The following is a 17236-nucleotide window of genomic DNA, read 5'->3' as shown; positions in this document are numbered from 1 at the left end:
GGAACCCCACAAATCTAAGATCGTTCCTGCGAGAACGATTTTCCAAATCGTCGCTTTTTGGCGCTGTGCCACTATCTCACTAGTAGTATTACGCATGTTGACATGCCAGGGGATTTACAGTGTCCTCCAGAGTACTGATACGTTCCTCTGTGTCTCTGGTTCTGTCCCGGAGATTCTGGACCTCCTTGTTTTAGTAGTGACGTACATGTGGCTAGAGGCTATCTGTGTGGAGAGGGAGGCCTTGCAGTCTTGAAAGCCAGCATAATGGCGACAGTGTAGGGCTCAGCAGGGGGAATCTACAGCCTGAATGCTCTCATTAACATGCTGGGAGTTTTGTGACAGCAGGGGTCTATTTATGTGTGGAAGATGGCTGGGATTGAAGCACTCACCCCTTTAGCTAAGCTCCGGTCGGCAGAGGAGGAGGCCTGCAGAACGGCGCCATCTTGTCTCTGGACCGCGCCAGTTGTTCCGCCTTGGATGGGGGCCAAGGCGGCCCATATTTCATCATGTCAGCCAGTCTGCTAGATGCCCATAGCTGTGGGGAACCGATCAGTGCCACCGACGAGGAGATAGAACCCATGATGAGGTAAGGATGGTAGTTGGTAGTCGGAGCTGTGAGACTATGTTACTATGGTACAGCATGCTGCATTTTTTTCTTCACTTGACTACGCACAAGCACTTGTAAATGCAACTTGGTAAAGATAATAAATTGAAATGAAAGAAATACTGTATGTATCGGCATATAACACACCTTTTTCCCCTTAAATCAGGGGAAAATCGTGGGTGCGTGTTATACGCAGATTGTCAGCTTCTCTCTGCCTTTCTTGCCGGCTTTCAGCTATTTTCCGCCAAACTCGGCCCTTCTCGGCGGCTTACCGAGCACCGTCAAGATGCACAGGACCTCCGCTCTGTATCTCGGCGGCGCCATTTTTAAACGACAAGCCGGTGTTCTGTCAAACTGTCTGGCAAAGACACTGACAAGGATACAATGCAAGGCTGAAAATTACTGATAAGGCTGCATTAATGGGCATTTTAAATGCAAGTGCTTTTTTTTTTTTTCCCCTTTTTCTTTAAAATTCCCTCCTAAACTTGGGGTGCGTGTTATACGCCGATAAATACAGGTAATTCACTACCAATGCACAAGCAGAAACCCACAGGAAAACAGATTGTGGCATAAGTGAGCCCTTAAAAAGAAATATGACTGCCATTGCTGACCTTGTCGACAAATGCTAGTTGCTTGGCTGTTATGTTTCTGTAATGGCTCTAATACTTTCATGTGTCACTGACAAGATGAACCAATAATGGAAATATGCTGCCTACTTGTACATGTCAGCAGCTCCGGGTGTGTGTTTATTTTTTTGGCAGAAATACTATTGAAGTTAATTGAGTGAATGTCCAAACTCTTTACGCAGTGAAAACGCATTTGAAGAATTTGACTTTTAGGCCTGTTTTTAATGCTGCTTCTTTTCTATCAAGAGAAAAACATTCAGAAGAGCATAGTGTGTATGAGGTCTAAGAGCAGTGTAAATGTACACAGGCCACGGATTCCTGTAACTAACTGTGATAACATTGAAGGACTACATACGACTGTAAAGTTTCCATGCTGTCACATTCGTAGAATTTGTACCCTTTTTTGTGAAAATGGCACTTGAACTTTGGCACGTATGCTGTCTGTGGGACTGGAATTTTTCAGCTTTCTTTGCTGTAGCATGAGAACACTATGTGAAGGACAAGTACTGTAAACAGTCCTAATTTAATGATACCAGGTCATTGTATTAAACTGCCATGTTTGTAACAAAAATGTCCCCATTGCTCCTATGAACACATTGTTTGTTTATGTTTTTTAGAAATATGATGGACATCTGCCTATTGAAGTGAAGGCTGTGGCTGAAGGTAGTGTTATCCCCAGGGGAAATGTCCTGTTCACAGTAGAAAATACAGATCCTGAATGCTACTGGCTTACAAATTGGATAGAGGTTTGTTGACCATGGTTTAGCTTTCATTAGTTCTGCCTCTCATCTGTCTGTTTCTCCATGGTATGTTGGCAATGCACCTGCCGTGTATGCTTACAGTTGATCCACATTTTGGAGTCCTCTGGAGCAGAGGTGGCAAGAAGATGGATTATTCTACATCAGAGGCACTATGTGCTTCTTTCTTGTCCTGAACAGGGGGTTTTCAAACAAAGGGCCAGTTCACTGTCCTTCAGACTTTTAGGGGGGGGGAGCAGATTGTGGTCAATGGGGGGTAGAAAGTCCCGGACCCAGCATTAGTGAAGATGACCATAGCCTCAGGCTTGGTGGTTAGTAGGAGGGAGAAGTAGTGCCCTATCATTGGTGTAAGAAATATTACCACATCATTAGTATTTTGAAGAAACAATGCCCCATTGTTGGTGTACATGGGAGAACAGTGCCCAAAGGCCGGATAAAGGCTAGCAAAGGGCCAAAGTTTGGAGACCACGGTTTTAGAATACAGCGAATTTGTAGGGTTTTGCCTCTCTGGCAACTTGCAAAAATGTAATAAAACCAAATCTGGGGAATCAGTCCAGTAACAGCTGCAGGTCAAGTCGCAGCATGCAAAAATAATTGAAAGTATGTATGTCAGTTATTTGGCTTTACTGCAATCAGTAGGAAACTGAGCTTACCTAGTATACATTCTAAATTTGGTCCTGAGCTCTTTATGATTTCTTCGTGACATCTAAAATGCTTGAATGTGGCATGTTGATTTGTGGCTGATGCAGGTTGGTACTGTTCTACCCAAATACCCCCCCCCCCCCCCCCCCCCCCCCCCCCCGCACCTCTGCCAGTTGAGAGATTGATATATATGTAAAACCTTTGTGAGCTGCTATGTGTAACACAAATAAAACTGCCAACACTCCCCACACTTCCTGATAATGTGACAACACAAATAATATTAACCAATTAGTGCAGCACTAAATAAATACTACAAATTAATAAAAATATGCAATCTCAAAGTGTTCTGTGTCTAACGAAGTGCAACAAACTGCTTTAGTGCAAAAAAACAAAACAATAAAATGTCCAAACATAAAGTGCAATGTGCTTGATACTCCACACTAGAGCTGCCACAACGAGTCGACGTAATCGAAAATGCATCGATGTGCACGACGTCGATGTGTCAGTGAGAGTTGCAGGTCCACACCCCCACCGCGGCTTTCAGCGCGGTGAGTCTCTCATCCTGCTCCATGTCTGCCGCCCCCCTCCGTGCTGCCGCCCCCCTCGGTATCTCAGGATGGAGAGTGGAGGTAGGAGCCAGTAAACCCGGCTCCTTCGTTTTCAGAATAGACAGTCAGTGACCACTGACTCTTGTTGTTCGCATAACTGAAACATTGTAACCTCCTATGATTACGATGTCTCAGTTAATGAATGGAGAGAAGCCGCTGTCTTTTCTCTCCATTCTCAGTGCAGCAGAGGCTGGGGAATCTGTGTCCCCAGTCCCTTTCCCTGTCTCAAATGGGAGATGTCAGAGGTCTGTTAAGACCCCTGATATCTCACAATAGCCCCCCCACCAACCAGGGCTGAAAAAAAAAAAAGCATTGTGAAAATTATAAACATTCATGAACGTCTGAACAGAAAATAAAAAAAGTAAGATAAAAAAATATATATATATATTTTTTTTTTTTTTTTTTTTTGTAAAGTTATCCAAAGGATTAGCTAATCAAAAACAAACTCTAGATTAATAAAAAAAAAAATTATTGTATAGTCGATGACTAATCGAAAAAATAATCGATAGATTAGTTGACAGACAAACTAATTGTTACTTGCAGCTCTACTCCACACGGTGTCCTTATGCCCTCCAATTCATAACGTGACAGTCTATTATATATTTGAAGAATAATTTGTGAAAACTTATCTTCACACTGCTCCCCTTTTGTGCACACAGAATCCTCGTGCAACCCTCCACCAGATGTACCTTGGACGTTTTATTGTTTTTTGCACTTTGTTAGACACAGAGCACTTTATTAGATTGCACATTTTTTATTAATTTGTAGTATTTAGTGCTTAATTATTTTTATTTATTTTTTTCAGTTCAGAGATGGGCATTTTATGTTCTACTTGGTTAGCTATGTCTTCATCTTTGCTGCTCTCAAGTGAAGCCAATTTCTCTTCTCTTCCCTGTATCTGAATGTAGAGCATTAAAACTGTGATCAAAGAATCATGCGTTTCTATCTATAATTTTTTTTTGCTTCTTTGTGTCTGATGGTACCCTTTTTATGCCTGTTTAATCTTTTTCCTACTAAAAACTTGATTCCTATGGCAAGGGTCAAAGTAAGAGCATTATATTGAGTAGGCGTGGATCTGATTTAACCACTTTCAGACCGGACCATTTTGCTGGTAAATGACCAGAGGTCTTTTTACACTTTGGCACTGCGCTGCTTTAACTGGTAATTGCGCGGTCATGCAATGTTGTACCCAAACAAAATTTGCGTCCTTTTCTTCCCACAAATAGAGCTTTCTTTTGATGGTATTTGATTGCCTCTGCGATTTTTATTTTTTGCGATATAAACGTAAAAAGACCGCAAATTTTGAAAAAAAATGATATTTTCTACTTTTTGTTATTAGAAAAATCCAATAAACTCAATTTTAGTCATACATTTAGGCCAAAATGTATTCAGCCACATGTCTTTGGTAAAAAAAAAGTCAATAATTGTATATTTATTGGTTTGCGCAAAAGTTGTCACATCTACAAACTAAGGTACGTTTTCTGGAATTTACGCAGCTTTTAGTTTACGACTGCCTATCTCATTTCTTGAGGTGCTAAAATGGCAGGGCAGTACAAAACCCCCCCAAATGACCCCATTTTGGAAAGTAGACCCCCTAAGGAAATTGATAAGAGGCATGTTGAGCCCATTGAATATTTTATTTTTTTGCCTCAAGCGATTGAATAATGACAAAAAAAAAATTTTTTTTTTTTTTTTACACAAAGTTGTCACTAAATGATATATTGCTCACACATGCTATGGGCGTATGTGAAATGACACCCCAAAATAAATTCTGCTGCTTCTCCTGAGTACGGGGATACCACATATGTGGGACTTTTTGGGAGCCTAGCCGCGTACGGGGCCCCGAAAACCAAGCACCGCCTTCAGGCTTTCTAAGGGCGTAAATTTTTGAGTTCACTTCTCACTACCTATTACAGTTTTGAAGGCCATAAAATGCCAAGATGGCACAAAACCCCCACAAATGACCCCATTTTAGAAAGTAGACACCCCAAGCTATTTGCTGAGAGGCATGTTGAGTTCATGGAATATTTTATATTTTGCCACAAGTTGCGGGAAAATTACAAACTTTTTTTTTTTTTTTTTTTTTTTCACAAAGTTGTCACTAAATGATATATTGCTCACACATGCCATGGGCATATGTGAAATGACACCCCAAAATAAATTCTGCTGCTTCTCCTGAGTACGGGGATACCACATATGTGGGACTTTTTGGGAGCCTAGCCGCGTACGGGGCCCCGAAAACCAAGCACCGCCTTCAGGCTTTCTAAGGGCGTAAATATTTGACTTCACTCCTCACTACCTATTACAGTTTTGAAGGCCATAAAATGCCAAGATGGCACAAAACCCCCACAAATGACCCCATTTTAGAAAGTAGACACCCCAAGCTATTTGCTGAGAGGCATGTTGAGTCCATGGAATATTTTATATTTTGCCACAAGTTGCGGGAAAATTACAAACTTTTTTTTTTTTTTTTTTTTTTTTTCACAAAGTTGTCACTAAATGATATATTGCTCACGCATGCCATGGGCATATGTGAAATGACACCCCAAAATAAATTCTGCTGCTTCTCCTGAGTACGGGGATACCACATATGTGGGACTTTTTGGGAGCCTAGCCGCGTACGGGGCCCCGAAAACCAAGCACCGCCTTCAGGCTTTCTAAGGGCGTTACAGTTTTGAAGGCCATAAAATGCCAAGATGGCACAAACCCCCCCCAAATGACCCCATTTTGGAAAGTAGACACCCCTAAATTTAGGGGTACACTAGTGAGACTAGGTAATAAATGGCGGGTGCCCTGAAACTATAAAAAAATAACTAACCAACCAGCGTCACCTGTAACAGTTATATGGTGATCACTGGTGAAAGGGTTAACTAGGGGGCAATCAGGGGGCTTTATGCGGTAGTATATGGGGGTCCCTGGCGCTATAAAAAGCTGCGGCGAACCTAAATACCTACTTGCCTAACTAGCGTCACCTGTGACACTAATACAGCGATCAGAAAAACGATCGCTTATTAGGCTGGGTTCACACTGGAGCGATGCGGGAACGCCACGAATGCGCGGCGGGTTCCCGCATCGCATGCCTCCCGGCGGCAGTTCACACTGCCCTATGCGAACTGCTGGGAGTGTCAGTGAAATGTTACTGACACCCCCAGATCAGTTCGCATATCGCAGTGCGATCTGCAAACTCGGATCGCATGGTGTGAACACCCATGCGATCCGATTCTGCTGCGGGCCAAAAAAAGGGTCCCGTGCGAATTTGCGGCGGGTGCGGCGGGTGCGGCGAATGGCTGAACTCGAATCGCACAGAGATCGGATGTGATTTGCACTGCAGTGCGGTGCGAATCACATCCGTTCTCAAACCGCTGCAATCTGAACCCAGCCTTAGTGACACTGGCGACGGGGGGTGATCACGGGGTTAAACCTTTATTGGGGGGGTTAGGGGGGTACCTTAGAACTAAAGGGGGCTAACCCTAACTGCCCTAACAGTTATTAGTCACAAATGACACCCGCCGGGTGATCAGGGGGTTAAACCTTTATTAGGTAATAAATGGCGGGTGCCCTGAAACTATAAAAAAATAACTAACCAACCAGCGTCACCTGTAACAGTTATATGGTGATCACTGGTGAAAGGGTTAACTAGGGGGCAATCAGGGGGCTTTATGCGGTAGTATATGGGGGTCCCTGGCGCTATAAAAAGCTGCGGCGAACCTAAATACCTACCTGCCTAACTAGCGTCACCTGTGACACTAATACGGCGATCAGAAAAATGATCGCTTATTAGGCTGGGTTCACACTGGAGCGATGCGGAAACGCCGCGAATCCGCGGCGGGTTCCCGCATCGCATGCCTCCCGGCGGCAGTTCACACTGCCCTATGCGAACTGCTGGGAGTGTCAGTGAAATGTTACTGACACCCCCAGATCAGTTCGCATATCGCAGTGCGATCTGCAAACTCGGATCGCATGGTGTGAACACCCATGCGATCCGATTCTGCTGCGGGCCAAAAAAAGGGTCCCGTGCGAATTTGCGGCGGGTGCGGCGGGTGCGGCGGGTGCGGCGAATGGCTGAACTCGAATCGCACAGAGATCGGATGTGATTTGCACTGCAGTGCGGTGCGAATCACATTCGTTCTCATAAACCGCTGCAATGTGAACCCAGCCTTAGTGACACTGGCGACGGGGGGTGATCACGGGGTTAAACCTTTATTGGGGGGGTTAGGGGGGTACATTAGAACTAAAGGGGGCTAACTCTAACTGCCCTAACAGTTATTACAGTCACAAATGACACCAATGCAAAAAAAAAAAAAAAAAAAAAAATGACATTGGTGTCACTGTGACTGGGGGGCAGGGGTAATTGGGGGGGTGATCGGGGGGTAAAGGGGGGGTGTGAGTGTGCCTGGCATGTTCTACTGTGTGTGTAGAGTGTTGGTGCAACTCACCGATCCGCTCTCCTCCGTGTCGGAACGGAAAATACCGACACGGAGGAGAGAATACATCACTTCCTCTCCTGTGTTTACATTACAGGAGAGGAAGTGATGTCACGGGGGATTTCCATTCGTCGAGAGCGATCGCGAGGGGGTGGCCATGAATGAATGGCCGCCCCCTCATCCCGGATCGCTCTCGAAGAAATGCCGACCGCCGCAGGCACCGGGGGGGGGCCCGATCGGGCCCCCCACCCGCGGGCAGGCAGGGACTTATATATACGCCCATATGCCTGCCCGTGCCATTCTGCCGACGTATATCGTCGTGCGGCGGTCGGCAAGTGGTTAAATAAGTGTTTGTTTTTTGTTTTTTTTAATAGTTTTTGTTTGAAGACCTGAAAAAGTGTTAAAAGGTGCCTTATTAAATCAAAAAAAGCAAGTACTTCACAGTGCAGTTTGTCATAACAGTAAATTGGAATGTCTCCTCCTACATCATTATTGATCAAATGCTCTTCACAGAGAAGGTCATTAGAGCATGTTAAAGGGTAACAACTAGAGTTTAGTGGGAAAAGAAATATAGCGTATACAATGAGACACATCCTATTGCAACCAAATGTCCTTAAAATTGACCTTTCCCCTTTCAATCTGCTGTGCTGTTATTTTCTGTAAAATGCAATATGGCAGCCTGGATGCGTTCTGTAGAAAGAATGCCCCCAGATATGGCAGATATGTAATTTCCGGCTTGTTTTATTGGCTTTCTGATTTTCCCAGAAGTCTGCACTAAGCTACAAATCAGATTTAAGCACCCCCTGCAACAATACTCCCAAAGGGAAAACATCTAAAGGGGAAGCAGACCCTGTCACTTTCCTTATTAGAGCCCTGCAGGTACAGCAGCTGATTTTATAAAACCACTCTCATACAGATTTACTTTGCACATGGAGACAAACAGGGATTTCTTTAGAATAACAGAAGGTAGGGATTTTTTTTTGTGTGTGTGTTCAAGGAGAGTAGAGTTGCTCCCTAACTAGTGGGAAACTCCTTTTAGTAAACTGCAATAGTTTTCAGCAAACACTTTTTGTGGTTTTGAACTCTGTGGAAGATCCGTTCTATATAAAAAGAAAAAAATGCGCCCTTCCATGACTTGCTTTTGATAGCGCAGCATTTCAGCGGTATTAAAGTATTATTCCAGCCTAACACTAAATAGACTTAATGCCCCCTTCACCCTTCTGCTACCTGAGCTGTCTTAACCTATGTAAAGAAAGTGTACTTAGCCTATTTTTAGTCTATTCTGTTCTGGTCATGTGATCTGTGTCTGAGCAGCTATACGGGAGAGGAAGGAGCTCCAACAATAGCAGGGACATGAGAGCCTATAAGGGATGTCACTGCTCCTTGAATTCCCAGCCATTGTCTAGCATTATCACCTCTATCTTGCAGCTGCTGCTCACTAACACAGGGGCTCACATGACCGAACTAGACATGGATAAGCATACAATGTTGTTTTTTTTTTTTTTTGAGAATTTGTTAGGTTGAAATTTTACTTCATCGCTCTCCTGCCATCTGTACACGTGTCCTTATCTTTGGGGCCGCATATATGCATACCTGTGTTTGTGCTGGGAGTGTGCTGCTATTTTGTGTCAGTTTTCCTTTTGATAATCAAAGTGATTTGTAAAGTCTCCTGTGTTATTTTTAGAGAGAAAAACAATATATATTATACTTGCCACTTCTGTGCAGTGGTCATGCACAGAGCAGCCCGTATCCTCCTCCTCTTGGGTCCCTCTTCGGCACTCCTAGCCCTTCCCTCCTGATGAGTGCTATGGGGGCACCCGAGCTGAGTTATAGCTCCGTGTGTCCAGACACGGTGCCCCTGTTCGGCCCGGGGCCAGATCCCTCTCCCTCTCCCTCTCCTGATCAGCTAGACTGTGACAGCCCTTCAGTTGACCCATTCCACACCGCAAGATTTTTAGCAGTAATTGGCCATAAAATGTGATTTGATCCTCAAGTTACAACAATAGACAAACAAAATGTGCCTAAGCTGATAAAACACAAACCATTTAAATTCTTGTATTTTATTGAGCACGCGTATTAAACATTCACAGTGCTGGAGGAAAGGGTAAGGTGACCCATAGACCAGGGGTGTCTAACTCCATTTCATTGCAGGCCACATCAGCAGTATGGTTGCTCTCAAAGGGCCAGTTGTATCTGTAAGAGTGTATCTATTCTTTTATTATTCAGGTGTGTTATGTACAGAGAGGAAAGTCCTGGAGTACACTATGTTCAGGGTGCAGAGTTCAGGGGTGAGCTGGGTTTAGCGGTGCTCTGTGTACAAGGTTTTGCTACGCAGTGTGCAACTCAAACACCCCCACCCCCCAAGCTTCCTTGCATCTCTACTCTCTCTCCTGTCCTGTCCTCTCTCAGTGAGGGATTTGTTCAATCCGGAATCCACTACAAGCAAAGCTGTCCCATGTAAAAACAGAAGGCTTTTGTGTTTTACAAGTGGCAGTGGGGAGCAGGAGTGGAGTGAAAGCCGGAGGTGTCAGAATGGCGTTCCGCCACAATCCGGCTGTAAAACTGGTGTGTGGGAGGGCCACATGATGGGTGTTGTGTTTTGACATCTGTGCCATAGACTGACTAATTCAACGAAAGCTAATTGAAGTCAGTAGTTTGCACAACTGGAGTCTAATTGAACCACTTGCCGGCCGGCAATATACATCTGCAGAATGGCACAGCTGCACAAAACAACGTATGGATATGCGCAAAACAAAGTATGGATACATTGTTCCCTTTAAGAGCCACCTGAGGCACATGTGCCTGCGGCACGGAGGGGTACCCGATGCTCGTAGGCGCGATGGCCACCCGCGATCGCGGGCACGAGAGCCACTCGCAATCGCCAGCATGAGAGCCAGCGTGTGTGTGTGCGTGTGCGTGCACACACAAATCCCTGTTCTGTCAGGGGAGAGGAGACAAATTGTTTGTTTGTTCCTAGTAAGCAGGAACAGTGATATGTCTTCTCCCCCAATCAGTTCTATCCCCATACAGTTAGAAACGCTAACTAGGGAACACATTTAACCCTTGATCGCCCCGTAGTGTTAACCCCTTCCCTACCAGTGACATTTACACAGTAATCCATGCATTTTTATAGCACTGATTGCTGTAGAAATTTTTAGATTTTACTTACTAAATTTACTCCATTTTATTATTTTTGGCCATTATGAGCAACTCCACTTAAAGTCCCATGGGCAAAGTTCTGTTGTATCGTATATTAATTGGGGAAGGAGGTGTGACATAACGGACAGCCTTCAGACTGCTTCTTTTCATTTTAAACTTGGGCGGAAGACACCTATATGCCCTATTTGGTCTGTTGCTGCTCTCTGATCTTATCGTTTTATATATGCATAACTTGCATCTTTAACTAGACATGTATATTGCAGTCATGCTTCTGGTCAGCACACGGGGTTGGTACCGTTCTGTTGTGCTGGACCCCACTGATGGCTGTGGCATAGTTTCCCTTCTGGGAGCGGCTATGTACATGTGGGCACTTTCTCCTCTGCTGCCCCCCCCTTCCATCTTCTAGAGGGCAGGGCCACCGTTACATCGTCGCCATGCTTCTACGCCCATCATGAGACTTCTGTGTGCGGGGTCTCCACGTTTAAGAAGCATGCCATCCAGCTGGCTGAGGGAGTCGGCACATGGGGGTTAGGGTGCTGCACACTCGCATCATAGCCAACTGACGCATGACACCCACCCGGGAGTTTTAGACTGGAGGGCTGACATGGCGTTATCTCTTTTTACATTTGTTTCCTCACCTTGGTAAGCACTATTTTACTCATTACTTTAGTCACTGATGGCAAGACTCCTACACTTCCTACTGACGCACACATGCGTGAATCAGACACTTGTACCCCCTGCATCACTCAACCATATATTTTTCTCCTCATGACCCTCATCTTCACTATTCATTTTTTTTTTTCTTGACTATTCTTTGACACTTTCCTACACAATTCCCTTTTTCGCTTTTCCTTCCCTTGTGCATCCCTGTCCATATTGTCGCTGACTTGGTACACTACATCGATACTTTCATACAATTTGACTCCTAGCTAACTTTTTAGTAGCTTTCAATGGACTCCATATACTCATGCAGCTTTTTGTTTTTACGCTGCATATGGCCAATGGGGATCCCAAGGGACACTTTCCATTAATTTTTCTGCCATCTTTTTTCCCCCCACCTGGTCTGTTTGGGTTTGCTGGGTCACGTTCCTTCATCTCCTGGTTGGAGTGCCTCTCGCTCCTGCCATGTGGGGATAAGTCCATGAATCCAATCTTCCAATGTCTGTAAGTATGGGATGTCCTAAACTGCCTTTCAGACATTTTGCATAAGCAGACATCAACTCCTGAAGAAGCGAGCTATGCTTGCGAAACGTGTCGAGTATACAGATGTACTTGCATTTTTTGTTTTACTACCATTGCATATCGCCCATGTGTATGGATGTTTACAATTGCTACCATTCATGTCTGTCTAATTCTTACGCAAATACATTTTTGAGATTTTACTTACTCAGTTTACTCCGTTTATTTTGAACATTATGATCACCTCATTTAAATTCCCATGTTCTTTTGTATTGATCGCTGTATAAGCGTCAATGGTCCCAAAAATGCTGCTAAAAATCGCAGATCACTGCCATTACTAGTAAAAAAAAGATAAAAATGACATATCTTTCCCATAGTTTGGTTTGTGCAAAAGTTATAGCATCTACAATCAATATACGCGTATTGTGATTTTTATTTTTATTTTTTCCCCCTAAAGTGTGTGTGTGTGTGTGTGTGTGTGTGTGTGTGTGTGTGTCTATAGATATATAATCTCTATCTCTCTAAACTGTTGAAGAAATCTGTTCTTTAAAAACATTTTTGGGGATATATATTATAGCAAAAATGCCACCAAAAGAAATCTCTATTTGTGGGAAAGACACTAATTTTGTTTGGGTACAATGTCACACGACCGTAATTGTCAGTTAAAGCAATGCAGTGCCAAATTGTAACGTGCTCTGGTCAGAAAGGGGGTAAAATCTTCCGGGGCTGAAGCGGCTAATGAAATTAGTCTGAAGGTGTGGTTTAGAGTTTCTTTGAAAAGACGCGCAAACATTTTAAGTTTGTTCATAAGACGCATCAGCTGATGCGAATCATGCTTCACAAAAAGGTGCTCTCTGAAGACCTGTAATCGAGAGTAAATGCACCACGACGGTGGGAAGTGAATTATACTTTTTTTTTGTGTTTTATATATCTATCCCACAGTAGATGCTTGTATGCCAGCCGTTATTTTAATTACGTTTTTTTGCTCTTTTAGACAATCCTTGTTCAAACATGGTATCCCATCACTGTAGCAACAAACTCAAGAGAGCAGAAGAAAATTCTTGCAAAGTATTTGCTGGAAACGTCTGGTAGCCTGACAGGGCTCGAGTATAAATTACATGACTTTGGCTACAGAGGAGTTTCCTCGCAAGAGGTAAAATGTTCACTAATTTTTACAATTTAATCAGTTACTGATATGAGAATTTTCTAGTGTTAACATTGAGTATTTATGTATTGTTCTCACTGACATTGTGTCACAGAAGACGTAAGGTGGGACTGACTTTTTTTTTTTTTTTTTTTTTAACCTGCTTCTTAAAATGTTAAAACGGTAGTAAACCATGGAGGTGATACGCTCTACTTGCTGCCCCTCTCACCCACTTGGGCCCAAAATATATAACTTTTATTTGTAAAATAAAAATCCACATTTACAGGACAATGTGGCCCAATACTGTGTCTTTGCGAACTATATACTATAGTGTGTGTGATATATATATATATATATATATATATATATATATATATATATATATATATATATATATATATATATATATATATATATATATATATATATATATAAAATTTTGGCGCACCACCACTTAGTTTTCTCTTGGGAGGGAAAGCATTAAAACCATTTTAGAGGTATTGATAGTGGTCTCATATTTGGAAAGGTGGTGTTTTTTGGAGAGTTGAGATGGCTCAAAACCAGAATACTTTCCTTCATTCACATAGAGACTAAGGTGGTTCTAAAGTTAAAATGTTTACCTTAATGCATTCCCTGCATTGAAGCGGAGCTCCAGTCTCCTGTGTAAGCATTTCAAAGTCAGCAGCTGACTTTTAGAAAAGTCACCTGTCCCACGATCCAGTGATGGGCTCGCCTCAGCTATTGTCCCCTCCTGTATGGCACCAGCATCTTAACTGTGGCCACCCAGCTGTGACAACTTGTGTCTTTACAGTGGGTGCACACTGCTTATACGTGTGCTGCGCATTGTGACTGATCCCGCAGTCGTGTCCACACCTTAAGGACACATTGAGTAGGCTCAGATTAGAATACCTACCTCTTTTACAGCCAGACAGAAGAGAGCCTCTGTTTTGGACTTTTTGCTCCCCTTGTTGGTATTGCTCTCTTGCTTCAAGTTTTTTTATAAAAAAAAAAAAAAAAAAAAAAAAAAGAAAAAGGTTTTTGTTTTATATTTTAGGTCCAAGTGGGTGAATTGCACAGTAATTGGCACACATCACCTCCACCTCATTACTGTATTTCAGAGTTGGCATAAAATCCAGAAATGTTCTATTTTAGAAGCAGAAGAGATCCTGATAGGCAGTTCCCATGCTTGTCTCATAACCAGGCTTTTTAACGTAGTAACGTGTAAAAATGGTACTTGTAGAATTGTAAATGATTGATTTATGTGCTAAACTAGACATTTTTAAGATCTACTGTAATCGTTTTCATAGCAGTAGACCTAACCAGATTCTAGTTGATAACAGAAGCCTCTGGAGATGAATGCCTTCCTCAATACTCGCATTGTCACATCATTGCACGTTTTACAAGTAGAATCTGACTAGTTTATATGAAGGAAATGTTTTATTGATATGTTTTCTGTATGCAATTGTCTAGCCACCAGGCATAAAATCTTTTATGAGAATAGAGACTTGTAGTCTTTTTGTTTTTATATGTATTCAATTTCCATGGAGTGTTATACTGTATACATAGTATAGAGTGTTATACATGGCTGATTGCATTAAAACTGTGTATTCAAAGTCTTAAATGAGAAGTATAGCCAAAGATATTTTGGTTATACTCCTCCTGGGATCACAGGATTGCAGTTTGTTCTGTGACCTGATCCATCCTCTCCTGCCCTCACCACTCCCCAGTGCTCCAGTGTGCGCTGGAGGGGCAGGACAGAGCTGGTGGCTGACTGTCACCACTCTTTGCTCAGAACCGAGGGGAGAACTGAGCGATCAGATGTTTGCTCAGTTCTCTGTGTAGAGACAGATGCAGCCACCTAGGTGAGTATAAATATTTTCTTTTTTCAAAAGTCATACTTCTCTTTTGAGCTCAAACTTCTGAAGTTCTGAAATATGAATTGCTTCATACCTTTTTAGGCTTATAAATAGGGCCCTAAAGTGCTAACCATTAATACAAATATATGAACACTTTTATTTGTTTTATGTACTAAATGTACTGTGTAAAAATAAATAAATAAAAAAAATTATAGGAATACACAATTTTCTATACGTGTATTTTGAAAGTAGATATGTCTAGTCACTTAAGCCGCCCATAGATGGTTCAGCAGGGACCGGCCAAGATTTGATCCATCTATTGCCAGGTTCATTGCTCAAGTCAATCCATTGATCAACATGGGTACATCCAGCACATTGGATTTTTAGCATGCGATTATTCTGCAGTGCTAACCAGACAGTGTTATGCTCTGCGGTATTTGTGCGAATGTGTGGTTATTGATACAAAAACTTTGTCCTGTTTTTTGTTTTCTCCTTCAGACTGCTGGGATCGGAGCATCAGCTCATTTGGTGAACTTTAAAGGAACAGATACTGTAGCTGGTATTTGTTTAATAAAGAGATACTATGGAACAAAAGACCCAGTTCCAGGCTTTTCTGTGCCAGCTGCTGAACACAGGTAAGTAAACTGATGTTTTATGTCACATGTTGTTGAGTGTTTTTTTATTTATTTATTTTTTTCATCCATGCTTGGGGGGGGGGGGATAAAAATTCCAGTATACCACAGCATTTTCAAGTAGCTTGGCATAGAATAGTTTTTGGTTGAGTCGGTCAACAGAACAATGAAATGCTGAAGCGTAAAAAATCCAACAGTAAACCGACAGTGCTGCTGTCTACTGTACTTCCTGTGCTAATTTCTTCAGTTTTCTCAGTAATACAGGAGGTGTGTTACTGGCCAATACAGGTGAAAACAGGGGAAAAAGCCAAAGCACCCTTGCCCATTGCAATCAGTAGGGTAGCGCCACCAAACCACCGCTGCAGCGGCGCTTTGCAAACGGTTTTAACTTTTTCTGCCACTAGCAGAGGTTAAAACTACCCCAATAGTGCCTCTAAAAAAATGGTGACGCTTTACAGCCAACGCCCTCCCCAGGGTGAAGGTAGACTTATACAGACACCACTGTGGATGGAGTGCAGAGGGCAGATTTTAAATGCAGTAATTCTGGCCAATACGCTATACGAAAAATCATCCAAAATTCAGTCATTTAGAAAGTTTGTTCGTTTTTTGGCCAGTTAATGGGCACAAAATTGATAATCATTGGGACGTTTTTGAGCCGAAAAAAACGAATGACAAGTTTGGAAATTTTCTACCGAATGATAAATTGAAAGGTTAAAATTGAAATGTGTTTCCCGTCCAAACTGTCTGCACTATGTATATGTTTAAAAAAAAAAAAAAAAATGCATTCATTTATGCCCACTGAGCGATTTCATTGGTCATTACATGTTGGCATTATCATTTGCGCTCACGGCCGAATGTTCGTTCTTTGAAAATAGTTTTTTTGTATAGTGCAGAGATATGCAATTAGCGGACCTCTAGCTGTTGCAGAACTACAAGTCCCATGAGGCATAGCAAGACTCTGACAGCCACGAGCATGACACCCAGAGGCAGAAGCATGATGGGACTTGTAGTTTTACAATAGCTGGAGGTCCGCTAATTGCATATCCCTGGTATAGTGTATGGCCAGCATTACAAATTGAAGCCAAACTCCCACTAAGGCAAGTTATACATGGGTCGAATTTCTAAAGCATATTCTTTCGAAAATCTTATCTAAGAATTTTCGTTTGCATTTCTCAACATTGGTGGGCTGGAGCAACTGCTGATTTTCGTGCGCACATCGAAATTCAGGCATGTTGGAAATTCTTTGAAAAACTAACAACTTTCTAATCAATGATTGGAGAATCGTGCAGGAAATGTAATCGAAAAAAATGCATGTGCAAGAAAAGAAAATTCACGGAAAGTAGATTCCCAGCCACAAATTATTTTCTGCAGCAGCAGGAGGTGAAATTGAAGGCTTGGTTGGTCGAATTTCGCAATCAATGGTGGCACCGTCGGATGACAAAACGCACAAAATTTCTTATTTCAAAAGAAAATTCTTTCGAGATTCGACCATGTATGGCCAGCCTATAGGCTTGGTTCACACTAATGCAACCTGAAAGTTGCACCTTTGCCAGGCAACTTCCTGGCAACATCAGTACTATTTTGGTGCGACTTTTAGGGATGCC

The 17236-nt window shown here is 42.6% G+C and overlaps 1 protein-coding gene across 1 annotated transcript in view; it reads left to right on the top strand.

Moving 5' to 3' along the window:
- The window catches only part of NAMPT (nicotinamide phosphoribosyltransferase), an 80199-nt gene that overhangs the window by 42681 nt on the left and 20282 nt on the right, over positions 1-17236 (top strand). Inside the window, exons 4-6 of the mRNA XM_077472057.1 lie at positions 1848-1976; positions 12995-13153; positions 15499-15635. Coding sequence (XP_077328183.1) covers positions 1848-1976; positions 12995-13153; positions 15499-15635 — 425 coding nt within the window. The remainder of the gene's footprint in view (positions 1-1847; positions 1977-12994; positions 13154-15498; positions 15636-17236) is intronic.

This window comes from Lithobates pipiens, unplaced genomic scaffold, assembly GCF_037356315.1.
Source record: "Lithobates pipiens isolate NorthernLeopardFrog02 unplaced genomic scaffold, aLitPip1_a1.2 Scaffold_8, whole genome shotgun sequence".
NCBI lineage: Eukaryota > Metazoa > Chordata > Amphibia > Anura > Ranidae > Lithobates > Lithobates pipiens.
Note: the sequence above shows the minus strand (reverse complement) of the source record. Positions and strands in the feature narration are given on the sequence as shown.